At 42.3% G+C, this 26,276-nt stretch overlaps 1 protein-coding gene and 1 non-coding gene across 3 annotated transcripts; both read left to right on the top strand.

Moving 5' to 3' along the window:
• The first annotated feature begins 940 nt into the window (after window positions 1-940).
• Window positions 941-6,889, top strand: LOC147424321 (uncharacterized). 2 transcript variants are annotated; one of them, XM_086499629.1, is made up of 8 exons: window positions 941-3,002; window positions 3,515-3,739; window positions 3,833-3,898; window positions 3,969-4,037; window positions 4,678-4,749; window positions 4,913-5,131; window positions 6,150-6,234; window positions 6,440-6,889. In XM_086499629.1, exons 1-8 carry the CDS (start codon window positions 1,770-1,772, stop codon window positions 6,475-6,477), a joined length of 2,007 nt encoding a protein of 668 aa, XP_086355755.1. In that variant the 5' UTR covers window positions 941-1,769; the 3' UTR covers window positions 6,478-6,889. The 2 variants fall into 2 exon arrangements, with proteins under 2 accessions (XP_086355755.1, XP_086355756.1); XM_086499630.1 differs by having other exon boundaries at window positions 943-3,002; window positions 6,153-6,234.
• A 1,001-nt stretch (window positions 6,890-7,890) lies between these two features.
• Window positions 7,891-7,963, top strand: TRNAA-AGC (transfer RNA alanine (anticodon AGC)). The gene has a single exon. It is a non-coding gene; the product is annotated as a tRNA-Ala (tRNA).
• The last annotated feature ends 18,313 nt before the right edge of the window (window positions 7,964-26,276 follow it).

The raw sequence follows: 26,276 nt of genomic DNA, 5'->3' as shown, positions 1-26,276 counted from the left end.
CAACAATTTGACTACACAAAGGAAGCACTAAGATACGAGCACGCTTCCCTCATGACGTGCGAGGATAACATGATTGTTTAGCAAAAGGGCTACCCTATTTTTGGGCCCATAAAAAAGATGGTGTAGCATGGCCTGAGTCCTCTAAAGCATGCAAATTACATCCTACATTTCAGTTAGAAACACTGGCATAAGACTTGAATGCTAGCTCGCAAGAGTGATCTAGCGGCTAACATTAAAGGCCTTTGATTGATTTACACTTCATCAGCCTTTAGTTTTTGAAGTTATGTGTAGTTTGGTCATCTCCCGTGCACTTTGAACTAGGCCAAAAAGATGCAACTAGAGGATGGTTCTTGGGCACATGAGCTCAAAACCTCCTTTGCTCTTACGACTCCTCCAAAACCTCCTTTGCTTGGTGTTTCAAGGAAATTTCTAATGTTCATGGAGCTGAAGTACACTAGAATAAAAGGACCTTTTGGAAGAAATATTTAAGCTTTGCCTGTTTAAATAAATAAAATACGTGTGTTGGCTAACTTTCCTTTTTCCAGTATTAAAGCTTTTCATTGGGATTCTCAATTGGCAGCTGTAGCTGTTTGCCACGTGGCCAATGCTGACTGGCAATTTAGATCTAAAGCTCGCTTGGAAGCTAGGCAAGTCATGCAGCGCCACGTGGAGAAGGGACCTTTTGCGGGGTCTGTCGGGCTTTCTCTCTCATCTCTCCTCTCTCTGTCCCTACTCTCGCTCTTGCCCTGCACTCAATCAGCGCGCGCCTAGGCTATTCTCTGTAAAAATTTCTACCTCTCTCTCTCTCTCTCTCTCTCTCTTTCTCTTAAAGTCTTGCAATTTCTTGAGGCGGAAGAGAGAAGCGAGCTGCCCATCTCTCTCTCTCTCTCTCTCTCTCTCTCTCTCTCTGCCGAAGAGAGAAGCTAAGCTGCCCATCTCTCTCTCTCTCTCTCTCTCTCTCTCTCTCTGCCGAAGAGAGAAGCTAAGCTGCCCATCTCTCTCTCTCTCTCTCTCTGAAGAGGGAAGCTGCCCAACAATCCTCTGTTCAACACGAATCAACAGGGGAGAGGAGAGGAAGAGGCTGCCCAGTGCCGCCTTTCACTTCAACAATTGCTCCCCCAATTTTTCCATCGCCACTGGTCATCTTTTCCAACTGTGGCCACCTACTAAGTTCTGCTCCTTTTCTTTGATATTGCTAGGTTACCAGCAGCCATTCTCTCCTTACAGTACCTCTTGTTTGAAGAGAGAAGAGAGAGAGAGAGAGAAAGAGAAAGAGAACCCACATGAGAGAGAGAGAGAGAGAGAGAGAGAGAGAGAGAGAGGCCACTATCGCAGCTTCTTAAGCCAGGCCCACTCACTAGCTTGTCTCTTTTACGTTGATGGGCTCTCTCGGGACTGTTGATGGTGAGGACGTTAACAACCCGTATGTCGTTTTTTCTCCATCTATGCTCCAAAAGTGGCACTTTGAACACTGTGAGTGTGTACCAGAGGCCAAGCTCACTCGAAACACCACTTTGAGTGGCCTTCTGCCTTGTTAAACCCGTCTTCTCTTCAGCTCAGCTCGACTAATTACTAAGTGGCAACTTACTCTGTGTATTACTCAGGTTTTGCAAACCCTAAAACTTGGTCTTTCCTGCGAATTAATCTCAAAGCAGTTCACAATTTTCAGGTTGATTCAAGTGGGATTTTTAGCCCTTGAAGCTCCTCAGAAGGCCCAATGCAGGCTCATAGAAAGGCAGAGAGAGCGCCCCTTTGAAAGGTGGACAGCTATGGATTCCTTGCCAGATGTTAATGTAGCAAAACCGCCCCTAAAAAGGGGCTCTTCTTTTGACAATTCAGTGATGGATGGCTCTCCCAATTCTGGTTTTACAAGCACTGACTATGAAGGCCACCATATCCAAGCTCCGCAACGAGCATGGGGTCAAACCCCTGTGGGACAAATGGATGCAGCACAGTTTGGCTTCATGGAAGATCAAGGGGGTGATACCAGACGATTGCTTCCCACATTCTTCGTAGGCAACGATGGTGGCTATGGTGGCAATGGACAGTTTGGGAGCCCAGTAGTGGGCTCTTCTACTTGGGACAACAAATTGTCGTACATGTCGTCTGCTTCCAGTGGCATTGCAGGGATACCTTTGGGCATCACTGGGAATTCATCGAGCCTGTCTGGCCATGGACAGATGCAGGGAGGACTGGCACAAATGAATGCTGCAAATTCTCTGGGCATTGCAGGTCATGGACATATGCATGGGGGGCTTGTGCATGTAAGCACAGGGCCGGGACACGCAAAGACGGGACTTGATTATGTGCAACCTGTTCTCGAGCACATGCAAGCTCACATCAATGGGGATGTTTCATCAGGGAAGATGATGATGTTGCCACAAACTTGGGTTCCTCTCAATGGAAGTTCCCCCATGGATCCATCTAGTGAGGGCTTACCTACGCAAGGCATGAATTTTGCAGCTCCACATTGCCTCCCCAGCTTACCTGCCGACCCTGGATTCGCAGACCGTGCTGCTAGGTTTTCTCCTTTTGGTAATATGGGCTTCTCTGAAAGTCACTTAACTGGAGATGGGAATAAGGACCTTAGCAAAGCCAAGCTGATGAAACCCGCTGGCGGGCAATTTGGCTACATGAAGCGCTCTGCACCGACTAGCCCAAACGGTTACCACAATAGTAATAATGGCAGCAAGAGTCAAGAGAACATGAGATTCTCCTTGAAGGAGGCAGCATCAGCTGTCCCAATGGAAGAGTCCAGCAAGGGTGTGGAGACCAGAAGCTCCTTGCTTCCTACTGTGAACATGGGTGTGGAGGGTGAAGAGGGTGGTGCTCAGAAGCAGTTTTGTGCTTCTGTGAATGAATCTGATGAAAGTATGGGACAAGAAGTTTCTTCCAGCTGCGGCGTGGCTCCAATGCAGGGGTTATCGGAGAATAGTGGAAGGAAAAGGAAAGCTGGGTCACATAAACTGAAAGATGGTGGGGGCCTTGCCACCAATCCAAAGGTGAAGTTACAAACTCTTACACTACTGACCTTCAGGTAGCTGTAGAATGAGAGGGCTTGCTTAGTGATGCTTGCCTTTCTAGTCAAAAGTAGATGCTGTTGATGACATTGGACTGTTGATATGTAGAGCTACGCTAGCTGTGATGGGTGAGTGTCTTGAAGTTTGTGAGACTTGCATCTAGCATGGTGTTAAATCTAGATCAAGTTCTTCATAATCAGCTGCATTTACAATCATCTGGGGATCAGCCTTCAGGTCTTTGCCACAGTTATAGTGTATGGCAATGGCCAGTTTGTGTAAATACATATCACATTTGGTGAAGTATACTTTGTGTTCACCAAGTTTTAAGTATTCAACAGTTATTCACGGAGCTCAAAGCTAGCTAATTGGTAGGAATGTGTTGAGAGGTGTAGATCCTCTGCGAGTGCTGGTAGTGCCGATATGCTGCATGTAAAGTACTGCCTTTTTGTCTGATTGCTGCATCCCTTTATCTAACTTGCAATCAGAATCTGCAGGACACGGATCCAGACGATGGTAGACCAAAATGCCAAGTGATCAGCGAAAACATTTTCGACAAGAATCTGAAACCTCAGGAGCAATGCAACAGTGGGAACTCAGAAGAGTCAACCCCTAAGTCTGCCAAAGAAACCTCCAAGCCCCCAGAAGCACCGAAGCCAGATTTTATTCATGTGAGAGCAAGGAGAGGCCAAGCCACAGATAGTCACAGCCTTGCAGAGAGGGTAAGGGTAATTTTCACAATGCATTCAATAGTCTAGAGAATCAACCATTGTTGGATTTTGTGCGATTTGAATGTTATTAACATGGCAATGTAGGTTCGGCGAGAAAAGATCAGTGAGAGAATGAAATTTTTGCAGGACCTTGTGCCTGGTTGTAGCAAGGTAGCATCCATGGGTCTTCTTGTAGTTTCTTTCATGGAAAATACAGGCACTTACGTTTTTGGGCTCTTAGGTAACTGGCAAAGCTGTGATGCTGGATGAGATAATTAACTATGTGCAGTCTCTCCAAAGGCAAGTGGAGGTAAGTCGCAGCACATTGTCCATTTTTCACAGTGATGGCTACAATTGTTCTGCAACTTTGAACGACTTCGCATGCATTTTCATTAGTTCTTGTGGTAATTTGCATAGATTGTTTATAAAGAATGATATACAAATTAGCAGAAAAAGTTCAGCTTTGCCAGAATTAGGGTGAAATCAGTGATGCACTTTGTGGAGCATTTGACACTCGGAGTATTTAGTCTATATGTGCTCTTGATCTAGCTCAATAGCTAGTAATGGATGAACTTCCTGCCATTTTTTATATCAGAATCACCTTATCCAATTGTTCAAACCAGCCGAAGTTCATTGCCTGATCTAGTTCTCGATGTAGAATTTTAGTCTTCTTTTAGCTGTGTATGACTCTCGCAGAAAGAGTTGTCTTGGGTGGTTTGAATGCACTAATTATATGGAGTGTCCTTCATCTTCAAATCCATGATGGACATGCGCACAGGCTGGTGATTGAATTTGGATGCACTTTCCTCTGCCAAGCATGGGTTTGGTGAGCTGGCTCTTAGTGGCCTGCGTTCTTCAATGTTCACATAAACATGCTATATGTGGCACGGAAGTAACCAACCGTGACTTTGATGACATCGGTCGTCTTATTGTTCGTGATATACGTGCAGTTTCTTTCCATGAAGCTGGCTGCCGTGAACCCAAGAGTGGAGTTCAGCATAGACAACCTGTTTGCAAGGGAGGTGAGTCTTTACTGTGCAATGTACAACTTGTTTGATTAGCATTCAATTTATAGACCGTTGAGAAAATTTCCAGTATTCTTTGCAATCAATTCTTTCATCTTGATAGTGGAGCAAGTATAATGCCTGGCTAGTAATTATCTAACATGCTTGTGTTTACATGCAGAGGCCAGTTCAGAGAGTAGCTACTCCGGCCTCAGCTTTTGGACTTCAGAACCCAAATCTTTTCCCTCCCCTGCACCCTCATCAGCAACCCCATGTTCCAATTCCATCGCTTGATCAGTGTCCTCCACTTGATGTTCAGCCTTTTGGATCGGATCCTGCATTGAGGCGGACAATGAGCACTCCACCGTCAATGGAAGCTTATGGAGACTCAGCTGCTCAGGTAGAGTAATCCTGCAAAAGTTTACAGCTCTACTTTGCTCAGATTCTCTGACCCTGCACCTGAGAGTGAAGTGCTTGCATGATTGTATCTTTGTTGCATGTGAGACCAAATTGTGATAACCAATACATGACCTTCCGTGCTCCCGGGTTCCAATTTTTACAAGCCTTCACCTGCTGAGTTATTACACAGGCAAATGCGCAGTCCTAGGAATCGCACTGATTTCTTTTCATTTATGAATGTTCAGGTAGCCTTGGTAAACAGTATTTGCTGCAACCCTAGACTCTGAAGTAGTAGGCTTGCCTAGTGCTTCTTTGACTGTAATTGTCCTCGGCATACATGTGGTGTTCCCACTGATTTTTCAACCATGACACATATATATGCACTTCTCTCTGCACGGCTCATCTTGCTTAAGCCTTGACCTTAATTCTCTGGGGAGATAGGATAGTGCTTTACATGGACAGATGCAGAGAAGAGCTTTTCAAGCCATGAAGTGGAGTCTACTCTGCAGGCTAGTTGGACTACCAAAGGTAGTTGACAGTGTCGGAGGGTGATAATGCGTGCCATGCAGAACTGCAATTGCTAGACACGTTGGGACGGAGTAGAAAAATTTTACCTACTCTTGCCAACTGCAATTTCACATTTTTTCACTTCATGGTTGTCAGCGGTAGCCCAAAATGGGAAGTAAAGTTTCATAAACTTTTACGATTTCTAATTGTGGCTCAAATAACCTGTGATATTGCATCGTTGGTTTTTGGGGGCAATCATGTAATGGGGGAAAGCTATTTGTGCTATCAAAACAGGCATGTGGAAAAAAATTTAAAACATATATCAAAAGTTGTTGGAGATTTTATAATTCTAGATTGTACTCTCAAAGAGCTATCTAATGATGTATTATATGATAAACTATGAATACAAACGCATCAGGAAACGCAGCATCATGTTTATTTTGATGGTTGGTGTTTACCGGCACCAGCTAGACACCATCACATGCTTTTACCGACGTCTTTTGATCATGCAGCAGGCTGCACAGGCTTGGGATGATGAACTGCAAAGTGTGGTGCAAATGAGCCTTGCTCAAAGGCAGGCAGCCATGGACCTCCAAGGTACACACTATTCTCCATCTTCACAGCTCAGAAAATTGCACCAGTGAGGATTGTATGTCCGATGCATGGCTTTCCACAATGCTGATCGTAGACTTAACCCACCCAAGGAAAATCTTGTTTGCTTTGCAAGACACTTAGATAAGGAGTTAGCGATTGACATTTCCATGCAATTTGCTGGCATAACTCCATTTTTTGTTATGTGCAGGCTCAATGTTTCAAGGACAAATGAAAGTGGAGCATTGAAGACCATCATATTGAGAATTCTATCTTCAAAGTATGGTTCTAGGCAAGTTATAGAGAGATCAATATCTATCAGGATTGCGAAAGCTGGCAAAACAAAGTATGATTGTAATACATACATTTTTATCATTGGAGCTAGAAGCCAACTATGTATAGAAGGTGGAGAGTGGAGGTTAATCCACATTTGTCTACACCTTTACACGTATAATAGCTTTGTATTTGCCATACCTATAGAGGGCAAACCCCCTTTGTAAAACCTCTGAGAGGAGCTTTCTCTCCTTCATTTTAGGCCCAACAACACATTTCAGCAGGAGGTCCTCATTTAGCCTAGCCTACATTTGAGTGGCTTGTTTCCCCCATGTCTATTTTTATTACTCTGTAATGATTCTTTATACAACCAGTGTTTTGTACATAAGGTGGTTTGGATGGCTTTGCCACGGTTCTTTTGTGGTTGGTTAATCAAGAGAGGTTAATCATGAGATGATACCAAACTGTTTAAGACATGATTTCATGGATTCCCTTCCTATCTTGTGTGAAAAGGTGGCCTAGTGGGTGTGATAACCCAAGATATGCATGGAATCAGAAGAAATGACTCAAGAGATATACTGGGTGTGCTCGTCTCCGGCGTGCACATGTCTGTTGTTGCTCTCCCAAAGTGCAAAGTTCCGTCTCTCGTCTTTGCTTGTCGTACCAATGGGGCATCAACCTAGCTCTCTGAACAAGATATTGTTGCATGTAGTTTTTCCATGAGCAAGTCACATGTATTAGGGTAAAGGAGCCAATATAGAACACCTAATTTTGGGGAGAACTTGCAAATCTAGTCTTTCTTGAAATCTCAGGATAGTGTCAGATCCGTCATATCAGATAATACCGAGATCGATATGTTTGAGATTTCATCTGGATGTTCTACTCCAGAAAATTCAGTTTTAAGGAGGCTTCTTGAGAGATTAGAGAAGTTACACCTTTTTAGCAAATCAAACAGGACACAAGCAAGATTCCATGCATATTCCAATTTTTTCTCTCTAATTTTTTTTTCCCTGGGGGAGGGGGAGGGGGAGGGGGGGGGCGTGCGCATGTCTCACAAATGGCTCCTTTACTCTGTCATATGAGTGACACGCCTAAGGGGCAGAGCTCTGGTGGGTACACCAGCACTTGGGGGTGCCTATCAGTTTTTAAGGTGCACTTCCAGGAGCATGCATATGTTATACCTACCTGACTTACTACTAAAGGTAAAATAGATTTCTTTTGATGACAAAAGGGGCCTGCTAGTTGTTCATAAGAGAGAATCCCTACTTTGAGGAGCATGCGGCTTTTAACAGACTACAAATAGTGCTCATTGTTGTCTACTTTAAGCTAAAACAAGTTTTGTACAGTTAAAAAGATTACATTTGTAAAGTGCGAATGTCTCGACATGTAGGGGATGTAGCTCAGATGGTAGAGCGCTCGCTTAGCATGCGAGAGGTACGGGGATCGATACCCCGCATCTCCAGAAAAGACTTCTTGGCCCCGAATATCATTTTAGTCCGGCCTCTGGCCAGAAACGCATCATATCTCTAGCTCGACCTCGCTGTTCACTTCTCTATCTTTTGCTTTTGTCATTTTTACATCCAACTTTTTGATGAAGAACATAGTGTGGTAGATCTCCCACAATTGAAATCAACCGCAACTTGCATGCATGAAAAGTTATAGTTTTAAACGAAAAATGTAAGGAAAGGGAGACTGCCCTAAGGGGAAAAAAAGTTATACCAAGTAAAAGACGTGAAAAGAGGACCAGAATTGAAATAACCTTACCTTGTGAATATTACACTGGATGGAGACAAGGAATGCAAGAGATGCATGCATCTGCGACATCGACATGTTTAAGTTTGCACGAGTATTCTTTGGTTTCTTGAAATTCTTATTGCTTCTTGTAGTAGTAATTTGCTTTCTTGGAGTTGTTGCTTGTTTTTGTAGACAATTTATATCCCAGAAGATCGCCATCCACAAATTTATGGGGTAGGGAAACGTCATTGGCTGACCTTTCCCTGTAAACCAGGCGACTCATGGTGACCGGCGAATGTCGGGAGCCATGGGGAGCATGGATTGCAGGGAAAGGTCATTAGTGGAAAGGTCAGCCAATGACCTTTCCCTCCCGCCAAGAGTCGGGGGGAGGAAGGCCAATCACCATGCATGAATCGTACAACAAACTGCAAGCAGGGGCTGTTACAACAGACTGCACACGATCTGATGACAGACTGCACATACGTTGGTGATAGCTGCAAGGCCAACCACTTGTTGATGTGCCAATCACGGATTGCTTGACAATCTGTAAATTACTATTGCCGATGTGCAAATGCTCAGCTCATTCCCTTTGCTGACTTGGCATCGTTTAAGTGGACGTTGCAGCAATCCGTTCTGATTGCTGACGTGTCGGACATCAGCTCGCCAGCAGCGGCGATAGATTCTGCTCAAGAATGCCAATGCCTTGGACGGCTGAGATCTCCTGTCCTTCGACCCCCTACTTGATGGATATGGGCATGAGATCTTGCTATCCACAAAATTATGGTTGTAGGAATGAGATGTTGTGTTGAGCTTCACGTACAAGGTTCCAAGTTGCTTGCATGTGCTAGACCATACACTTTGTTGCAGCTTATTAAGGGAGGATGAGGTGAAAGGGAGAGTGAGACTGAATGGGAGACCAGGTCCCGAAAGGGTGTTGAACCGTGGGTCAACAGTACGACATAACTCAACAAAGCCTTATGTTCTTAGAGTTATGAAATGTTGCGGATTATGGTTATAAATATCATTTGTAATGAGTAGCTAGTCTAGTTGGGGTGCAATGGCACTTCCAGATTGTAAATACAAAGCCATTTGATCCCTTCAGCTCTATTTTTGGTTTAATCGATGATAGCCTTAGTATATAAGGTACCTAGGTCATTTTGTAAAGAAAAATTTTTATCATAATCAACTTTTAAGCTGCTCTTGTGTATATGTAGCTGTTAAACTAACTAAATAACACACCAATTGAACAAGATGTTCAAAAAGATGACTGGCTAAAGATGTCAAGGCAAAGATATGTATAGAAACAATTCAGTCTTTGAATCAAAACTGTACAATATAGTAAGAATGAAGTATCATTCTAAAGGAATTTGTACAAAGGTATCAAAAACTATCCTAATTGCATCATCAAATGCTTCCAAAGTCGGACTACAGCAAGCTAAACCTCTTTAAGCCAAGATAGAATTCTCACCTGCATCCATATAGTCAAGACAACAGATATGTTAGACTTGGCTACGTATGGCAGGCTTCAAGGAATCTATCAGTTGTTATCCATGTCCAACTTAAAAAATTTTAGACCAGCTACTGTCCTGTATAATAAAGTACCAATGATTTTCTAGCATCATATTCCTGCTAGAGTTACTCCATTTGTTTTAACTTCTGCCATAAATCAGAGCAATCAATAACCAAACAAGGTATCCGTTATAAATTTGCTTCAGGTTGAGATCATAAAAAACCGCCAGCAAAGGCCATCCAAAGCCAGTAGATAGGTTAAATTAGGTTGTGTTATAACAATCTTGGTAATCACTCCTTCTAACCAGTAAAAATCAGTAAATAAACTAGTCAAAAAACAGAGCAGTAGATCAAAGTAGGATTCAGTTATGCCATACTCAAAAAAGCAACCATAAAGTAAGCTCGAGGAACTGCCAAAAATTAAAATATCGAGCAACACTTGTATCTGCTATACTTCAGCCCAGTAGCAGAGGATCAGCCAGTACCAAAAAAAGAAGCCCAAACACCATCATATACTGATGTGAACCAATCTGAACCAGAAAATGGCAGAAAAAAACCAGTGTTCCCTTTTGCAATGTTCCTTTCGATTAAGCTTGAATATGTAACTTCCAAGTATGACCAGCTAGACCAGGCATTTTAGTAACCAAAAAAAACTATGCATAGCCAGCACCACCACCTGGAAATCAGCCCATATGCTCACCATCTGGTTCTTTTAAAATAGTGTTAGATGTCATATTCCAGCTCAGTAGCAGAGGATCAGTCAAGAAGCCAAACAACAATCTATACTGATGTGAACAAAAACTGTACCAGAAAATGGCAGCCAAACCAGAAAAGACCAGCAAGTTAATCATCAAGTACATATCATCAAATATCTTGTCGACAATTATCTGAGTATCAAGGCAGTCAACATGAGTACCTTGCTCAACCAACTAGATGAGGAATCAACCTAGCAATCCTAAAAGTTAGGGCCAGATAGTGACCAGCCATACCATGCATCAGATTCAATGAAACCTAAGACCGAGAAGTCACATCAAAGCCTGCATACATTTTAAGGCAGTACCCCTAAGAGCCAGATAAATTAGAGTGTTTTATGTATGAAAAAATGGTCAGATCCTAGCCAGATAGCCAATGCCTAACCAATCCCTGTTTGTAGGTAAAACAAATCCAACAAGCATGCCATATAAGTTTACAGAAAAGATCCCATTTTGTGCTTCCAGTTACCAGTGAGCAAGTAGTTTCCCAAGTCCTACTGCAATACTTATAATAATGCCAGCAAAATATCAGTAGCAAAAAATATTATCTCTTTTCTTTCAGCAATAAAAAAGGACATAGAGCATCCCCCTTTGCAGTCAAATTTCCAAGGTAAGGGCAAGAAGCAGTCTCCCCCATATTATTTAATCATACCAACGATTAATGTAGAGATTGTGTATAACCAGCTAGATTAGGCTAATTAAAAGCCCCCCCCCCCCCCCCCCCCCCCCCCCCCCCCCTTTTTTTGAATGTAACATCACCAACTGCAGCTATCTCAGAATGGCAGTATAATCCTCCTTCTATTACTCAGAAAAAGGCATGGATAACCAGCAACTTACCAAGCTTTCAGCCTTAATATTCCCTCATCAGAGTCAAAACACAAGAATAATCACCATATGAAAGATTCGATGCCATGTACTAGTATTGCAACTTAACAAAGCCATCAGATTCACAACAGACCTACCTGTGAGGCAACGGGAGTCCAGCACCATGTTTTTCAAGAGATGAATCAACAACACCATTCCTTCCTCTCACTTTTTCTCAAGAAAAAACAACAACAAAGTCTAAGTGAGGGAGCAGAAGATCCCTCACCTTTTATAGTGGAGGAGGCAGGGATGCACTCCGACAGATGCTCATTAGTAGTGGTGTCGCGGCCGCCTAGCCTCGATAAATGTACGAGGTAATCCGGGTAGGATTCTATAAATGAGTGGGAGGTAGGGAAGCCAAGGCAGGAAACTTTCCATCAGAGCGGGGCAGTGATGCAGTCGCGACAACCTGATGAAGACCTAAGTTGAGACAGTGAACTCGAAGGCCGCCCAGGTTTATGAGGGGCCAAATAATAGGTTTTAGCTTAAAAATTAAAACTGGTAGGAGATAGATTAGGGGATAGTACCCATAGGGTAGTCAGAACAAGATGTTGGGAAAGCTTTAGCTTTATGGTAACTAGCTCGAATATTAACCAATGTGATCCACATAACAAATTAAGCATTTGTTCAGCACAGGGTGATCCCTTACCAGGCAACAACTCAATTTCACCTCTTGAGCTCAGACAGTGATTTAGAGTGTAGTCTACAATCCCCTCCAGATGAGGTGCTAGAGCAGCCACAGCCCCAAGGCAGTAATTTAGCATGTAAAACATAAAGTAAAATCTCCTAAAGTCACAACTCAAAAAAGAAGAATGATTTGAGTCTTTGAAGGTCATATATTGTGGCTAGAAATGGCAATTTAGAACATTAACCGAGCCCCATAGATATTATCCAGGTCAGAAGTCATGACCAAGTATGTGTGTGTGTAGCTATGGTCAGCTACTGTGACACAGTGTGTGTGTGTACCCGCCCTAACCCAGGCTCCATACACAATGGATCTTGGCAGTAGGCCCATTGTGTATGGGCCTACTGCCTCTCTAGAAAGATGAGATTTTTTAGTTTCATAAGCTTTAAAAAATAACAGTGGCCCTCAAAAGTGAAGATTTGTCTGTAGATAAAGTCCTCAAGGACAACATTACTCCTGTAGGAGTTTTAAGGCTTTGTCACCCAGTTTCAAGTAAGTATGGTTGTCATTGGGTAGCAGTTGGAAGAGAAACATAAGGCAAGTTACCTTGTTCCAAAATATCATCTTGTTCAACATATGAGTAGCAAGTACCTGTAATAGTCAAGAAACCAATTTGTCAAAGCATAGGTAAGTAGAATTGGATTCACCTGCTGCTTAGAAACGAGTGAGACATAAAGACTATAATAGTCGTGAGAGGGAATCCAGTCTATAGTCAAGGAGAGACCACCTACACCTGTCGACCGGTTAAGGAATTACAGACAATGGGTCACTCAAAGCCTATAGACAAAAACATATCTAAAGCCACCATCCTAGTCCTCCCAATTTCCTGGGAGGGCTTGGTGTTTAAAGGTGTATGTGTAGCTGTTAAACTAAATAAATAACACACCAATTGAACAAGATGTTCAAAAAGACGACTGGCTAAAGATGTCAAGGCAAAGATATGTACAGAAACAATTCAATCTTTGAATTAAAACTATACAATATAGTAAGAATGAAGTATCATTCTAAAGGAATTTGTACAAAGATATCAAAAACTATCCCAATTGCATCATCAAATGCTTCCAAAGTCGGATTGCAGCAAGCTAAACCTCTTTAAGCCAAGATAGAATTCTCACCTGCATCCATATAGTCAAGACAACAGATATGTTAGACTTGCCTACGTATGGCAGGCTTCAAGGAATCTATCAGATGTTATCCATGTCAAACTTAAAAAATTTTAGACCAGCTATTGTCCTGTATAATAAAGTACAAGGATTTTCTAGCATCATATTCCGGCTAGAGTTACTCCATTTGTTTTAACTTCTGCCATAAATTAGAGCAATCAATAACCAAACAAGGTATCCATTATAAATTTTCTTCAGCTTGAGATCATCAAAAACCGCCAAGAAATGACATCTAAAGCCAGCAGATAGGTTAAATTAGGTTGTGTTATAACAATCTTGGTAATCACTCCTTCTAACCAATAAAAATCAGACTATAAACCAGTCAAAAAACAAAGCAATAGATCAAAGTAGGATTCAGTTATGCCATACTCAAAAAAGCAACCATAAAGTAAACTGGAGTAACTACAAAAAATTAAAATATCGAGCAACACTTGTATCAGGAATCTACTTGTATCTGCTATACTTCAGCCCAGTAGAAAAGGATCAGCCAGTACCAGAAAAAGAAGCCCAAACACCATCATATACTGATGTGAAGCAATCTGAACCAGAAAATGGCAGAAAAAAACCAGTGTTCCCTTTTGCAATGTTCCTTTAGATTAACCCTAAATATGTAACCTCCAAGTATGACCATCTAGACCAGGCATTTCAGTAACCAAAAAAACTATGCATAGCCAGCACCACCACCTGGCAATCAGCCCATATGCTCACCATCTGGTTCTTTTAAAATAGTGTTAGATGTCATATTCCAGCTCAGTAGCAGAGGATCAGTCAAGAAGCCAAACAACAATCTATACTGATGTGAACAAAAACTGTACCAGAAAATGGCAGCCAAACCAGAAAAGACCAGCAAGTTAATCATCAAGTACATATCATCAAATATCTTGTCGACAATTATCTGAGTATCAAGGCAATCAGCATGAGTACCTTGCTCAACCAACCAGATGAGGAATCAACCTAGCAATCCTAAAAGTCGGGGCCAGATAGTGACCAACCATACCATGCATCAGATTCAATGAAACCTAAGACCGAGAAGTCACATCAAAGCCTGCATACATTTTAAGGCAGTACCCCTAAGAGCCAGATAAATTAGAGTGTTTTATGTATGAAAAAATGGTTAGATCCTAGCCAGATAGCCAATGCCTAATCAATCCCTATTTGTAGGTAAAACAAATCCAACAAGCATGCCATATAAGTTTACAGAAAAGATCCCATTTTGTGCTTCCAGTTATTTACTAGTGAGCAAGTAGTTTCCCAAGTCCTACTGCAATACTTATAATAATGCCAAAAAAATATCAGTAGCAAAAAATATTATCTCTTTGCTTTCAGCAATCCAAAAGGACATAGAGCATCCCCCTTTGCAGTCAAATTTCATAAGTAAGGGCAAGAAGCAGTCTCCCCCATATTATTCAATCATACCAACGATTAATGTAGAGACTGTGTATAACCAGCTAGATTAGGCTAATTAAAAGCTCCCCCCCCTTTTTTTTGAATGTAACATCACCAACTGCAGCTATCTCAGAATGGCAGTATAATCCTCCTTCTATTACTCAGAAAAAGGCATGGATATCCAGCAACTTCCCAGGCTTTCAGCCTTAATATTCCCTCATTAGAGTCAAAACACAAAAATAATCACTATATGAAAGATTCGATGCCATCTACTAGTATTGCAACTTAACAAAGCCATCAGATTCACAACAGTCCTACCTGTGAGGCACCAGGAGTCCAGGACCATATTTTTCAAGAGATGAATCAACAACACCATTCCTTCCTCTCATTTTTTCAAGAAAAAACAACAACAAATTCTAAGTGAGGGAGAAGAAGATCCCTCACCTTTTATAGTGGAGGAGGCAAGGATGCACTTTGACAGATGCTCATTAGTGGTGGTGTTGCAGCCGCCTAGCCTCGATGAATGTACGAGGTAATTCGGGTAGGATTCTATCAATGAGTGGGAGGTAGGGAAGCCAAGGCAGACAACTTTCCATCAGAGCATGGCAGTGATGCAGTCGCGACAGCCTGATGAAGACCTAAGTTGAGACAGTAAACTCGAAGGCCGCCCAGGTTTATGAGGGATCAAATAATAGGTTTTAGCATAAAAACTAAAACTGGTAGGAGATAGATTAGGGGATAGTACCCATAGGGTAGTCAGAACAAGATGTTGGGAAAGCATTAGCTTTATGGTAACTAGCTTGAATATTAACCAATGTGATCCACATAAAAAATTAAGCATTTCTTCAGCACAGGGTGATCCCTTACCAGGCAGCAACTCAATTTAACCACTTGAGCTCAGACAGTGTGTCGGAGTGTAGTCTACAATCCCCTCCAGATGAGGTGCTAGAGCAGCCACAGCCCCAAGGCACTAATTTAGCATGTAAAACATAAGGTAAAATCTCCTAAAGTCACAACTCAAAAAAGAAAAATGATTTGAGTGTTTGGAGGTCATATATTGTGGCCAGAAATGGCAATTTAGAAGAGTAACCGAGCCCCATAGATACTATCCACGTCAGAAGTCATGACCAAGTATGTGTGTGTGTGTAGCTATGGTCAACTACTGTGACACTCTGTGTGTGTGTGTGTGTGTGTGTGTGTGTGTGTGTGTGTGTGTGTGTGTGTGTGTGTGTGTGTGTGTGTGTGTGTGTGTGTGTGTGTGTGTGTGTGTGTGTGTGTGTGTGTGTGTGTGTGTGAGTGTGTGTGTGTGTGTGTGTGTGTGTGTGTGTGACCATATACATGTCGGTAGTGATGTGTGTGAACACACTAGGACCGCCTGGGCATTTTTTCCCTCTTTAGGAGGTTTTTTCCCCCGTGCATTGTATATACGCCCATCACTCTAGGGCTATCTATCTTTCCATTGCACACTAAGTTATACACTCTCTATTGTGTGCCTTGAGCTTCCTTCGTCTTCTCCAAGCTGTGTGTATTTCTCTGCAACCCTAATTCCAACAATTGGTATCAGAGGAGGTCACGTCCTCTCGGGCTTAGTCACCAGCTGCTCCAGCACACGCCTGCTCACTTTTTCCGATTTCAATGAGCTTTGGCGAGCGTTCGCAGGTCGACAAATATTTTGGAAAACCTGGAAGAGCTTGTTCTACTCAGAATTTTGATTTGGGCTCATTTCCGCCTCCGTTTCCACTACAGGCAGTACTGCACAGGGTATTTCGTCATTTTGTGCAGAATTTTTGTCAGTGCCGTTTTCTGCATAACAGGTGCCTTATAGTCTTCTACGGTTTGTGCTATATAGCACAGGTTGTTCCCGCTCCGTTTCTCCTATTTTCGGGCAGTTTTAACATCAGGTGCAGCATTTACCATGGCTGACAACAACAACACAGATGTGTTCAAGATGTTTGCTGCTGAGGACAGGTTGGATGGGTACAACTACCCTATGTGAGCTTATATGATGCAACATGTTCTTCTGTCAAAGAGTGTCTGGAACATTGTGCAGGGCATTGATGTACGTCTTGGTTCTGAGGATGTTGCAGGTCTTGCTGCAAGGATTGCAGCTGTTAGAGGTTGTTTGCCTACGGCGGCAGAACAAGCTCGTTGGGATGTTAAGGATGCGCAGGCTCATGCATTGATTGCGTTGTCTGTGAAGCGCACCATTGTTCTTCACATCCGTTCAGCAAAATCTGCAAAACAGGCTTGGGATATTCTAGCAGGTCTTTATGCAAGCCGCAATGAGGCTAAAATTGCTTTGCTGCGTAAAGAGCTGGAGTCGAAGATTATGCATGAGGAAGATGATATGGACACTTTCCTTGCTAGTTTCAAGGATATCAATGAGCAACTTATTTCTGCAGGTGAAGTCATTTCAGACAGTTCCCTTGTGCAGACTGTTCTTGATGCCTTACCAGATTCCTACCAGACTTTTGCTAGTACTTGGAGATTGATGACCCAAGGAAATCCTGAAGTTGTCAAGTTTGATACATTATGCACATTGTTTTTGCAAGAGTCACTTTCTAGAAAAAACAGGACTAGACAGCGTGCAGTTGAACAGGCTTTTATTGCTTCTCAAAGAAAGGGTGGTAACAGTAATGCAGCCACTTCTTATGGTTCTACTGCGAGTGGCAAAAATTCTATTCCTAATGCTTCTGTTGGCAGTACTTCTTCTGGCAATTCTGGTGATAAGGGCAAAAAGAAGATGCGTTGCCATTATTGTAAAGCCAATGATCACTTGATCAAATCGTGTCCTAAGTTGAAGGCCAAAGAGGCTAAGAAGAAAGAGGGTGGTTCCACTGCAAATGCTGCTTCCACTACAAATGCAGCCATTGTTGAGTCTTCTATGAAAGGAGACTGTGTTGCTGATGTTGATGCAGAATGGGCTTTTAGCGCAGAGTGCACTTACAATCCTGCTGTCCATGATGCATGCTTGTCAGTTGCTGCAGATTCACATGTGTGGTATTTCGACAGTGGTGCTACAAAGCACATTACATCACATCGTGAATTGTTTACCTCTCTCGAGTCTGTCCCTCATGGGAATTCAGTCACTTGTGCCAACAACGCCTCTTATCCAATTCAGGGAGTTGGAAAGATTGTGCTCACTGCTGCTAATGGCAGTTCCTTCACACTTGTTCATGCACTTTGTGTACCTGGGATCAAGAAGAATCTCTTGTCTGTATCAGCACTTGCTAGACTTGGACTTGTAGTCAAATTTGTGGATAGCAGATGTACAGTTCATGATCTCAGTTTTGGTGATGAAATTGTTGCATCTGGCCTTTTGTGCCGTGGGCTGTATAAGCTCACTTTGTATGAAAAGTGTGGACAAAATTTTGCAAATGCTGTTGCAGATTCAAGGGCTATTTCAGATGCAAAACTTTGGCATGCACGTTTTGGTCATCTGAATTTTGCAAGTTTGCTGCGTTTGAAGAAATCTGATATGGTTGCTTCTTTGCCGCCTCTTGAAGCGCCGGTCAAACATGTTTGTGAAGGCTTTATTTTGGGTAAGATGCAGCGTTCTAATTTCCAAAGGATGGTTCTGTTCGGGCCACATGCAGGTTGCAACTTGTGCATAGTGATGTTTGTGGGCCCATGCAAACTCCGTCCTTGGGCAATTACGTGTACTTCGTGACTTTCATTGATGATTACTCCAGGCATGCATGGGTATTTCCGCTTAAAGTGAAGTCCGAAGTTTTTATGTGCTTCAAATAATTTTTGGCTATGGCTGAAAATGTCTCAAAATATAATATGGGCACCCTCCGTTCCGATCGAGGGGGGGAGTACATGTCTCATGAATTTAATGCATTTCTGGCTAGTCGTGGGATAAAACACCAATGTACAGTGCCTTATACACCTCAGCAAAATGGTGTTGCTGAGAGGAAAAATAGGTCACTGACGGAAATGGCACGATGTATGGTCAAAAGTCAAGCTTTGCCGCATTCTTTTTGGCTTGAGGCCATTATGTGTGCCACTTATGTACTGAACAGGAGTCCTACGAAAGCTTTGCAGTCTATTACTCCAAATGAAGCATGGCATGATAGAAAACCTTCTATTGAGCACATGCGTGTTTTTGGCTGTTTGGCATATGCTTTGGTGCCACAAGTGCAGCGCAAAAAATTGGATGATAAGGCTGTCAAATGTATTTTTGTTGGTTATAGTGCTGAAAGCAAAGGTTACAGGTTGTATCATCCGCAAACAAAATGCATTCTGGTTTCTCGGGATGTAGTGTTTGTGCAAGATTCTGTTCAGCCCTTGCTGTCATGTACTAGAGACAGTAATGTAAGCTCACAGGACATTTATGACACTTTGTTGCCTCTTTTCAGTGGTGGAAATATGAATGTAAGTTCCAATGAGGAAAATGTACAGCCTATGGGGGTTTCTGAAAATGTTTTAGATCAGCCTATTACTGATGCATATGTACATGATGTACTTGATGAGGAAAGGGCTGAAAATGAGCAGGCTAGAGGTATGCCAAAATGGCTGGTGCACACTTTGCGTTGTCATGCTGTGGCACGTATATAGTGGAAACAGGCATTTATCTTGTGAATTTTTGACGCATAAGTATACTTCATATAATACTCATATGCATAAATAAAAGCTTTCTACCATACCTTAGTATTTACCTTTGAAGTAATATAAATGTACATTACTATGAGGAAGTACTGCAAGCAAGTATCAATGATTGTGCCTCTTTTGTCTGGGGGAAAAGCATTTGTATATTTCTTCTAATATCTCAGCTATACCCTACCATATATAAATTAGTTTCTTCTTTTCACATTTATCTAATAATATAACCCTTCAATAATGCATACCTTCTTGGATACATACAAGAGGGAAGGGCCTACTAGAAGACTTTATGAAAAGGAAGATCCAAAGCTTCTTGGACTATCCCAATTTGAAAATTTCGACCTAAGGGCGTGGAGAAAAGGCCAAAACCAAGTCAAGCTCTTTTAGTAGGCCAATTTTTCCTTTTGAAGCATGTCAATTCGAGTTACAGGTCAAAAGTTACAAGAAAACCAGTGAAAAACTCTCACAACTACATTGCAAGAAGAGATGGTAAACAAGTGAATCAAGTGAAAAGAGGTAATCTTGGTCTTTTTCCATAAAATAAGATATTTTGAGGATAAAAGACATAATCATGTGAATGTGACACCTCAAAGATGCCTTGAAGGACAAGACACACAAGTTGGGACCCCCTGCTGGAGCCACACAGAAGATGCCTAGGTGGGGCCCATATACATCATGCACCCACATGGAGCCTCAACGACCAAAATTGCTGAATTTCATGATATTTTGAGTCCTAATATAGCCCATTTTAAGAAATATCCAAATAACATTTGATTTGGGCTAACTCTTTAGTCTAATCAAGTGATTATGTAAAACATGGCTCCCTCACCTGTAAAAAAGGGCAACATTCTCTTCATTGTGGCAAGTTATGAGTGAGTGAGAATAGCTCAATTCCATAGTGTTACACTCATCTTAGTGCCACACTTTCTCTTGAAGAAAGGCTGAAGTCTTGCCTCATCTTCTCTCTCCATTAAGGTGGTGGCGATTGCTCTCATGTAAGATATATGTTGCTAGTTTTTCTTTCATTTGCATATCTAGTCCAATACTTGTCTTTAACTCCTTCTCTATCTCTCATTATTTATCTTTAATACCACCACCACACTTAGATCTATCTCTGTTGAAAGGACAGCTTTTCACCAACGTTTCCATAAAGATTTCATTAAAGATTCCTCAAAGATTTTGTAAAGATTCCACATGTTGATGGTGATGAAGTAATGAAGATGAAGATGGATGCTGCAACATAAAGATACGAGCTCATGGACGTCATCGAATATCCCGTTATTATTATTTTGAGCCATTACGGTCACTTTTGTAATGTTTACGAGAACCTCATATTTTAAATCGGCACTTGTATTTTGGCCGCAGATGCTTGTATAATGAGTAAAGCCAACTCAGTTTTTTGTAATTAAGCACTGTAGAAGCCTAGGGACAATTCAGGTCATTTGGCCGGACATTAGGTTTGAAGGCTTTGTATATAAGCTGAAACCTAAGGCTTTGTAAAAAACACATTACGTTATCTCAATTAATATACAGTCGTGGGTTCTGCAGCACATAGTAGTGAGCTTCACGCACACACACCGTCGCGCACACTAATCACATTGCAGATATGAGAGTAGGAGCGTGTTAGCATCGAGGAGCTCTCCGCGTCGACGTAAGCAATGCAAGCCGAGGACCACATCGCGAGCCCGCCTGCTACGAGCTATATTTGGTCGTAAGTACCTCAAACGACATCCGTTCTGAATGATCGAGTAGTCGTTAGAATCAGGGCGAGAAGCTCTTCGTGTTGATGTCTTTGTAGATCAGTTCCGGACACTTTGGAAATTACTGTTTTGAGTCTATCGCGATAGCGATTAGAGGTCTTACAGTTATGGTTTTCAGGGTTTAGGTGTTTGTCCATATAGGATATGTCCTTGTGAGTCTTGCCCTCCGATTTCGAGTCATTCCAATATGATTTGAGACTGTTTCGAGCTTGTAGTGTTTCGTAGGATGCGTTGTCTGTTTCTTTGCTTTATGGTAGTGTTGTGGTAGGATTAGTGACTGTAGAGTGTTGTTCGTGTCTAGCTCAGGGTTGACAACCGAGAGATTGCCTCCATGCCCTAGTCGGGTCAGCTACGTCCTCGGATTGACAGTTTGTTGGTCTGTGTTCTCGCTGTGCTCCATCGTCCGTCGTGGCGTACCCGCTAACAATCTCTAATTCTATCTTTACTCCTCCTTTCATCTCTCTTGTTGTGTCCTAATCGTTTCATTGGAAGGTATTCAAGCAGCAATCTTGTCAATGTAACGGGCACAACCTTCTTGCGGGAAACAATTATGTGCACAAGGTTAGTAACCATATCATCATCTTTCACAAGCACCTCTCTCTCTTAAGGTTCTCATTCTCTTCCACAAACTCTAGAATCTCCTTGCTACAGGTACTTCTCTCCCCGCAGTATCCTTATTGCCTAAGGGCAACAATAGGGCTTGGGAGAGAAACTATCTTCTTCTTCTCCTTTCACTTCTTTCACACCTTTATCTTTGAACATATTAAGTATATCATCGATGAATAACCATAATCCACATAGAGGCGATTTCTTTCATTTCCATTCTGTGCAATCTATTACGGTCAACATTTGGATTAGTCGAAAGATTCACTTTCAGTACCGCATAGTGTTTCTATTTGGTCCTGAAAGGCTTAACGAAATACTTCTCTCACCAGATCCCATCATACTACCTATTATTGACTATAACTTCTCTTTTGATGTGAGTGTGGTTATTTTATTATGAATCAAGAGGATTTGTACTCACAACTAATCCCCATCGCTAGACAAAACATATACATTATAGTAAGCACAAAGCTACAGTTCCAAAGAGCAATCCGTAGCTTATTTGGACAACAAAGATTAAATATCATTAACTCATCCATTAACCCTTTTATCCTACCCATGCTACGATATGATCGTAATCTCGATGTTTTCATTTTTGTTTTGTTCTGACTATCTTTCATGAGTTCTCTCCATCACGTGTGTGTTTGTAAGGAAAAGTGAGCGGCTTCTTTGGCTACATTTCTTCTTTAGCCCTAGAAGCTATGTTATCTACATCTTAGCACTTTCTCATAACCCTTGACCTTCCTCACAAACTCTCACAGCAAGAGGCCCGGTGCCTTCCTGGCAAGACCGCCTACTTCTTGATAGCGTGACAGTAAATTGGATGCACCTTTGTCTAGTCGTACTCGTTCAGGCTCTCGCCATGCATCTTATGCATCAGATTGTTATGCTTTGGCTGTGTCTAGCTTACATGATGTTGAAGAGCCTCTGTCTTTTGATGAAGTACAGAATTCAAAAAATTGGATGGCTGCCATGCAATCAGAATATGATGCACTTATAGAAAATGACACATGGACTTTATGTGATTTTCCTCTTGGCAAAAAGGCCATTGGTACGAAGTGGGTTTACAAATTGAAACGCAAGCCGGATGGTGAGATTGATCGCCATAAGGCTCGACTTGTTGCAAAGGGTTATGCACAGCAAAAAGGCATAGATTATGAAGAGACTTTTTCTCCCACTTGTCGTATGACTACTGTGCATTTTCTATGTGCATTGGCAGCTCATTTTGGTTGGGATGTACATCAATCAGACATTGTTACTGCTTTCTTGAATGGTGACATATTTGAGGAAGTTTATGTAACGCAGCCTCGCGGTTTTGTCATAAAAGGACAAGAGGACAAAGTGTGCAGATGTAAGAAGGCTTTGTATGGGTTGAAGCAATCTCCTCGTGCTTGGTATGAGAAAGCTGACACTCATTTGGTCAAACAAGGCTTTCGTAACAGTCCAACAGAAAGCACATTGTATGTAAAGCGTGAGGGTGATGTACTTCTCATTGTGGTTCTTTATGTTGATGATTTGCTGATCATTGGACCAAATGAGAGACGTATTGCTGAATTTAAGGCTGATTTGAATGCTACTTTCAAGATGAAAGATTTGGGGCTGTTGCATCATTACTTGGGTATACAGTTTAAGCAGTGTGATGGTGGTATTGCCTTGTGTCAGAAAAGTTACATAGAGACATTGCTATGTAAGTTTGGACTTGAGGATTGCAAACCTATTGCCACTCCCACGGAAACAGGTTTGAAGTTGAGTCTACATGATGTTGGCAATCCTGCTGATGTCACTCTTTACCAAACTGCTGTTGACTGCCTCATTTATGTATGCAACACGAGGCCGGATATTCAGTTTGCAATCTCACAGGTCAGCAGATTTATGCATAGCCCAGGGTCTAAGCATTGGCAGGCTGTCAAGAGAATTTTCCGCTACCTTAGTGGCACTTTACATCTTGGCTTGTTTTATCCCAAGGGGGGATCATTGCCACCAGACTTACATGCTTTTTCGGACTCAGATTGGGCTGGTTGTTTTGACATGAGAGTGTCCACAAGTGGTTTTTGTTTCATGCTTGGCAGTTCATGTATATCATGGTTGAGCAAGAAGAAACCTACTGTGGCCACATCGAGTTGTGAGGCTAAGTACAGGGCAGTCTTCATAGCTACGGTTGAGTGTGTATGGCACAGACGCCTTATGGCGGATTTGGGTGTTGGACAGGACACTGCCAACACTATCTACACTGACAGTCAGAGCGCATTGGCAGTTGCGAGGATCCCAGTTTTTCATGCTCGCACAAAGCACATTGAGGTGCATTACCACTATGTCAGGGAGAGGCTCTCAGCAGGAGAGATCATTTTGGCTTATGTGCCAACACAGGACAACCTTGCAGATCTTTTCACAAAGGCATTGTCTCGTGAGAAGCTTGAAGCTTTCCGCAAAGCTTTGGGCTTACTCCCCTTTGTGGACTGATCCTGTCCTCAGGGCATGGCACTTCCCTTTACTCATGTGCCAGCTCTAGTTCACCGCATCACTCCAGGGGGGATTTGTTACCATATACATGTGGTAGTGATGTGTGTGAACACACTAGGACCGCCGGGGCATTTTTTGCCTCTTTAGGAGGTTTTTCCCCCCGTGCATTGTATATACGCCCATTAGTCTAGGGCTATCTATCTTTCCATTGCACACTAAGTTATACACTCTCTATTGTGTGCCTTGAGCTTCCTTCGTCTTCTCCAAGCTATGTGTGTTTCTCTGCAACCCTAATTCCAACTGTGTGTGTGTGTGTGTGTGTGTGTGTGTGTGTGTGTGTGTGTGTGTGTGTGTGTGAGAGAGAGAGAGAGAGAGAGAGAGATTCATCCTGGCGCTACTCCCCATTCGCTCATAGCATTCGAGATCTGATTGCACCGTTGTGCTAGGCTCCCCAAGAGCTACACATCAACACCAAGAATTCCATGTGAGACAGAGAAAATACGCTCGCGCATCTACGAGCTACTTGTGGTTGTAAGTATACCAAATGATGTTTGTTTTTTGTGTGCAAGTAGCCATTAGAATCATAGCAACATAAGCTACGCATAGGTACTCATAGAATTCAGTTTCGGACACTTCTGAAATTCGGATCTGTCTTCATATGTTTTTTTACAGATGGGTCTAGAGTGAGGGTTTTGAGTGTAGAGGCTTTGGGACAGGTGTATCCTAGTGAGGGGATGGTGTTCCTTAAGTATCGTACAATTCAGGTATGGTTTGGTGAGTTTCCTTCCATTTGCGTGTATGTGGGTTGGGTGGTGTAGTTGAGAGCAATGATATTCTTGATTGTGTTTTACTTAGCCTTCCAGAGTGTTGTATGTGTGGGATGGTATCAGCTGACAAGCTAAAGAGATTACCTCCATGTGCATATCATCGTGTCATTTGTGTCCTCGATTGACACTATATTGATCTAGGTTGTGTTGTAGCACTTTATAGGTGGTGTGATTCGCTCCCGCAACAAAGGGCAAAGAGAAAGTGAACGAAGGTAGAGAGCAACTGGAGTCAAGTAGAAGAAGGCGTCGTTGCAAGATCAAGCAGGAGGATTTCCAGCTGAGGCAGGGTCATTCAGAGTAGGATTTGGTGAGTGATATTCAAATCAAAAAGCTAATATTACATTTGGCCATTTGTTTGTATTGAACCACAAGTTGAGGAGGCAGTGGTCTACCATTGTTGGCAGGAGGCTTCCACATGCTAGAGGTGATGTACATGCAATGCAAAATTTGGCTCTAAGGATAGGAATCCCTATTGATGTGCTCCTAGTGGTGGATGTTTTGATTGAAAGGAAGACGCAGGTAATATAGACATACATTGATGGTGGAGCACAGGTTTGTGTGCTAACAGAGGCTGCTATGAAGAACAAATGTATCAAAGATGTGTTCAGGTTCAATGTGCAAATGAGGATGGCCAACCATGCCATAGCCAGATGTTTAGGAGTGGCATAGGATGTGAATGTAAAGGTTATGAAGATTGAATGCCTCATTTATTTCTTTATGATGAAAGCATATGAGAATGCTTTCCTTGTCATCTTGGGGAAGACATGGTTTCTTGCAAAATTGGAGCTAAGAAATATTGCGAGAGGGGGTTTTTACATTGCCAGACCGTGAGAATGGAGAGAAGGTGCTTGATTTGAAAACTAGGGAGAGCCACTTTCATCCTGTGGTGGGTGGCAGAAGGTGATGGAGGAGATTCGAGCACTAATTATGAGTATGAGATAAAATCAACCTATGATGAAGGTTCTATCGGCATTAAAGAGGAGGAGGAGAGTGACAAAGACCCGTTGAAGATGGACACAGACCTATTCTGAGTTACGATGGACCCTCCAAACTCTAGTAAAGGTATGCATGCTCCGGTTTGTGGTTTGGAGGTGGTGGAAGTAGAAGGCATGTTGGGTGAGGATCTAACCAAGCAGGAAAAGGAGGGTTATGTGGAGTTGAGTATATTGTATCCCAATCTATTTTATAAAGATTTGTGAGGAGCTAAAGGGGTGGAGCATTGGATTCTACTCAAGGATGGGTACAAGCCAAAAGCACAAAAGTTGAGGAGGTTGGGAGAAATTCAGAAGGAGGCTCTATGGAAGGAGGTCAATAAGTTACTCGTCGAGGCATGTAATATCTATCCAATAAAGGAGTCTAAGTGGGTTTCACATGTTGCTATTAGGCCCAAAAAGAATGGGAAGTGGAGAGTATGCATAGACTATAAG

The sequence above is a fragment of the Adiantum capillus-veneris genome, chromosome 25, assembly GCF_014529385.1.
Source record: "Adiantum capillus-veneris isolate H3 chromosome 25, ASM1452938v2, whole genome shotgun sequence".
Taxonomy (NCBI): Eukaryota; Viridiplantae; Streptophyta; class Polypodiopsida; order Polypodiales; family Pteridaceae; genus Adiantum; species Adiantum capillus-veneris.
Note: the sequence above shows the minus strand (reverse complement) of the source record. Positions and strands in the feature narration are given on the sequence as shown.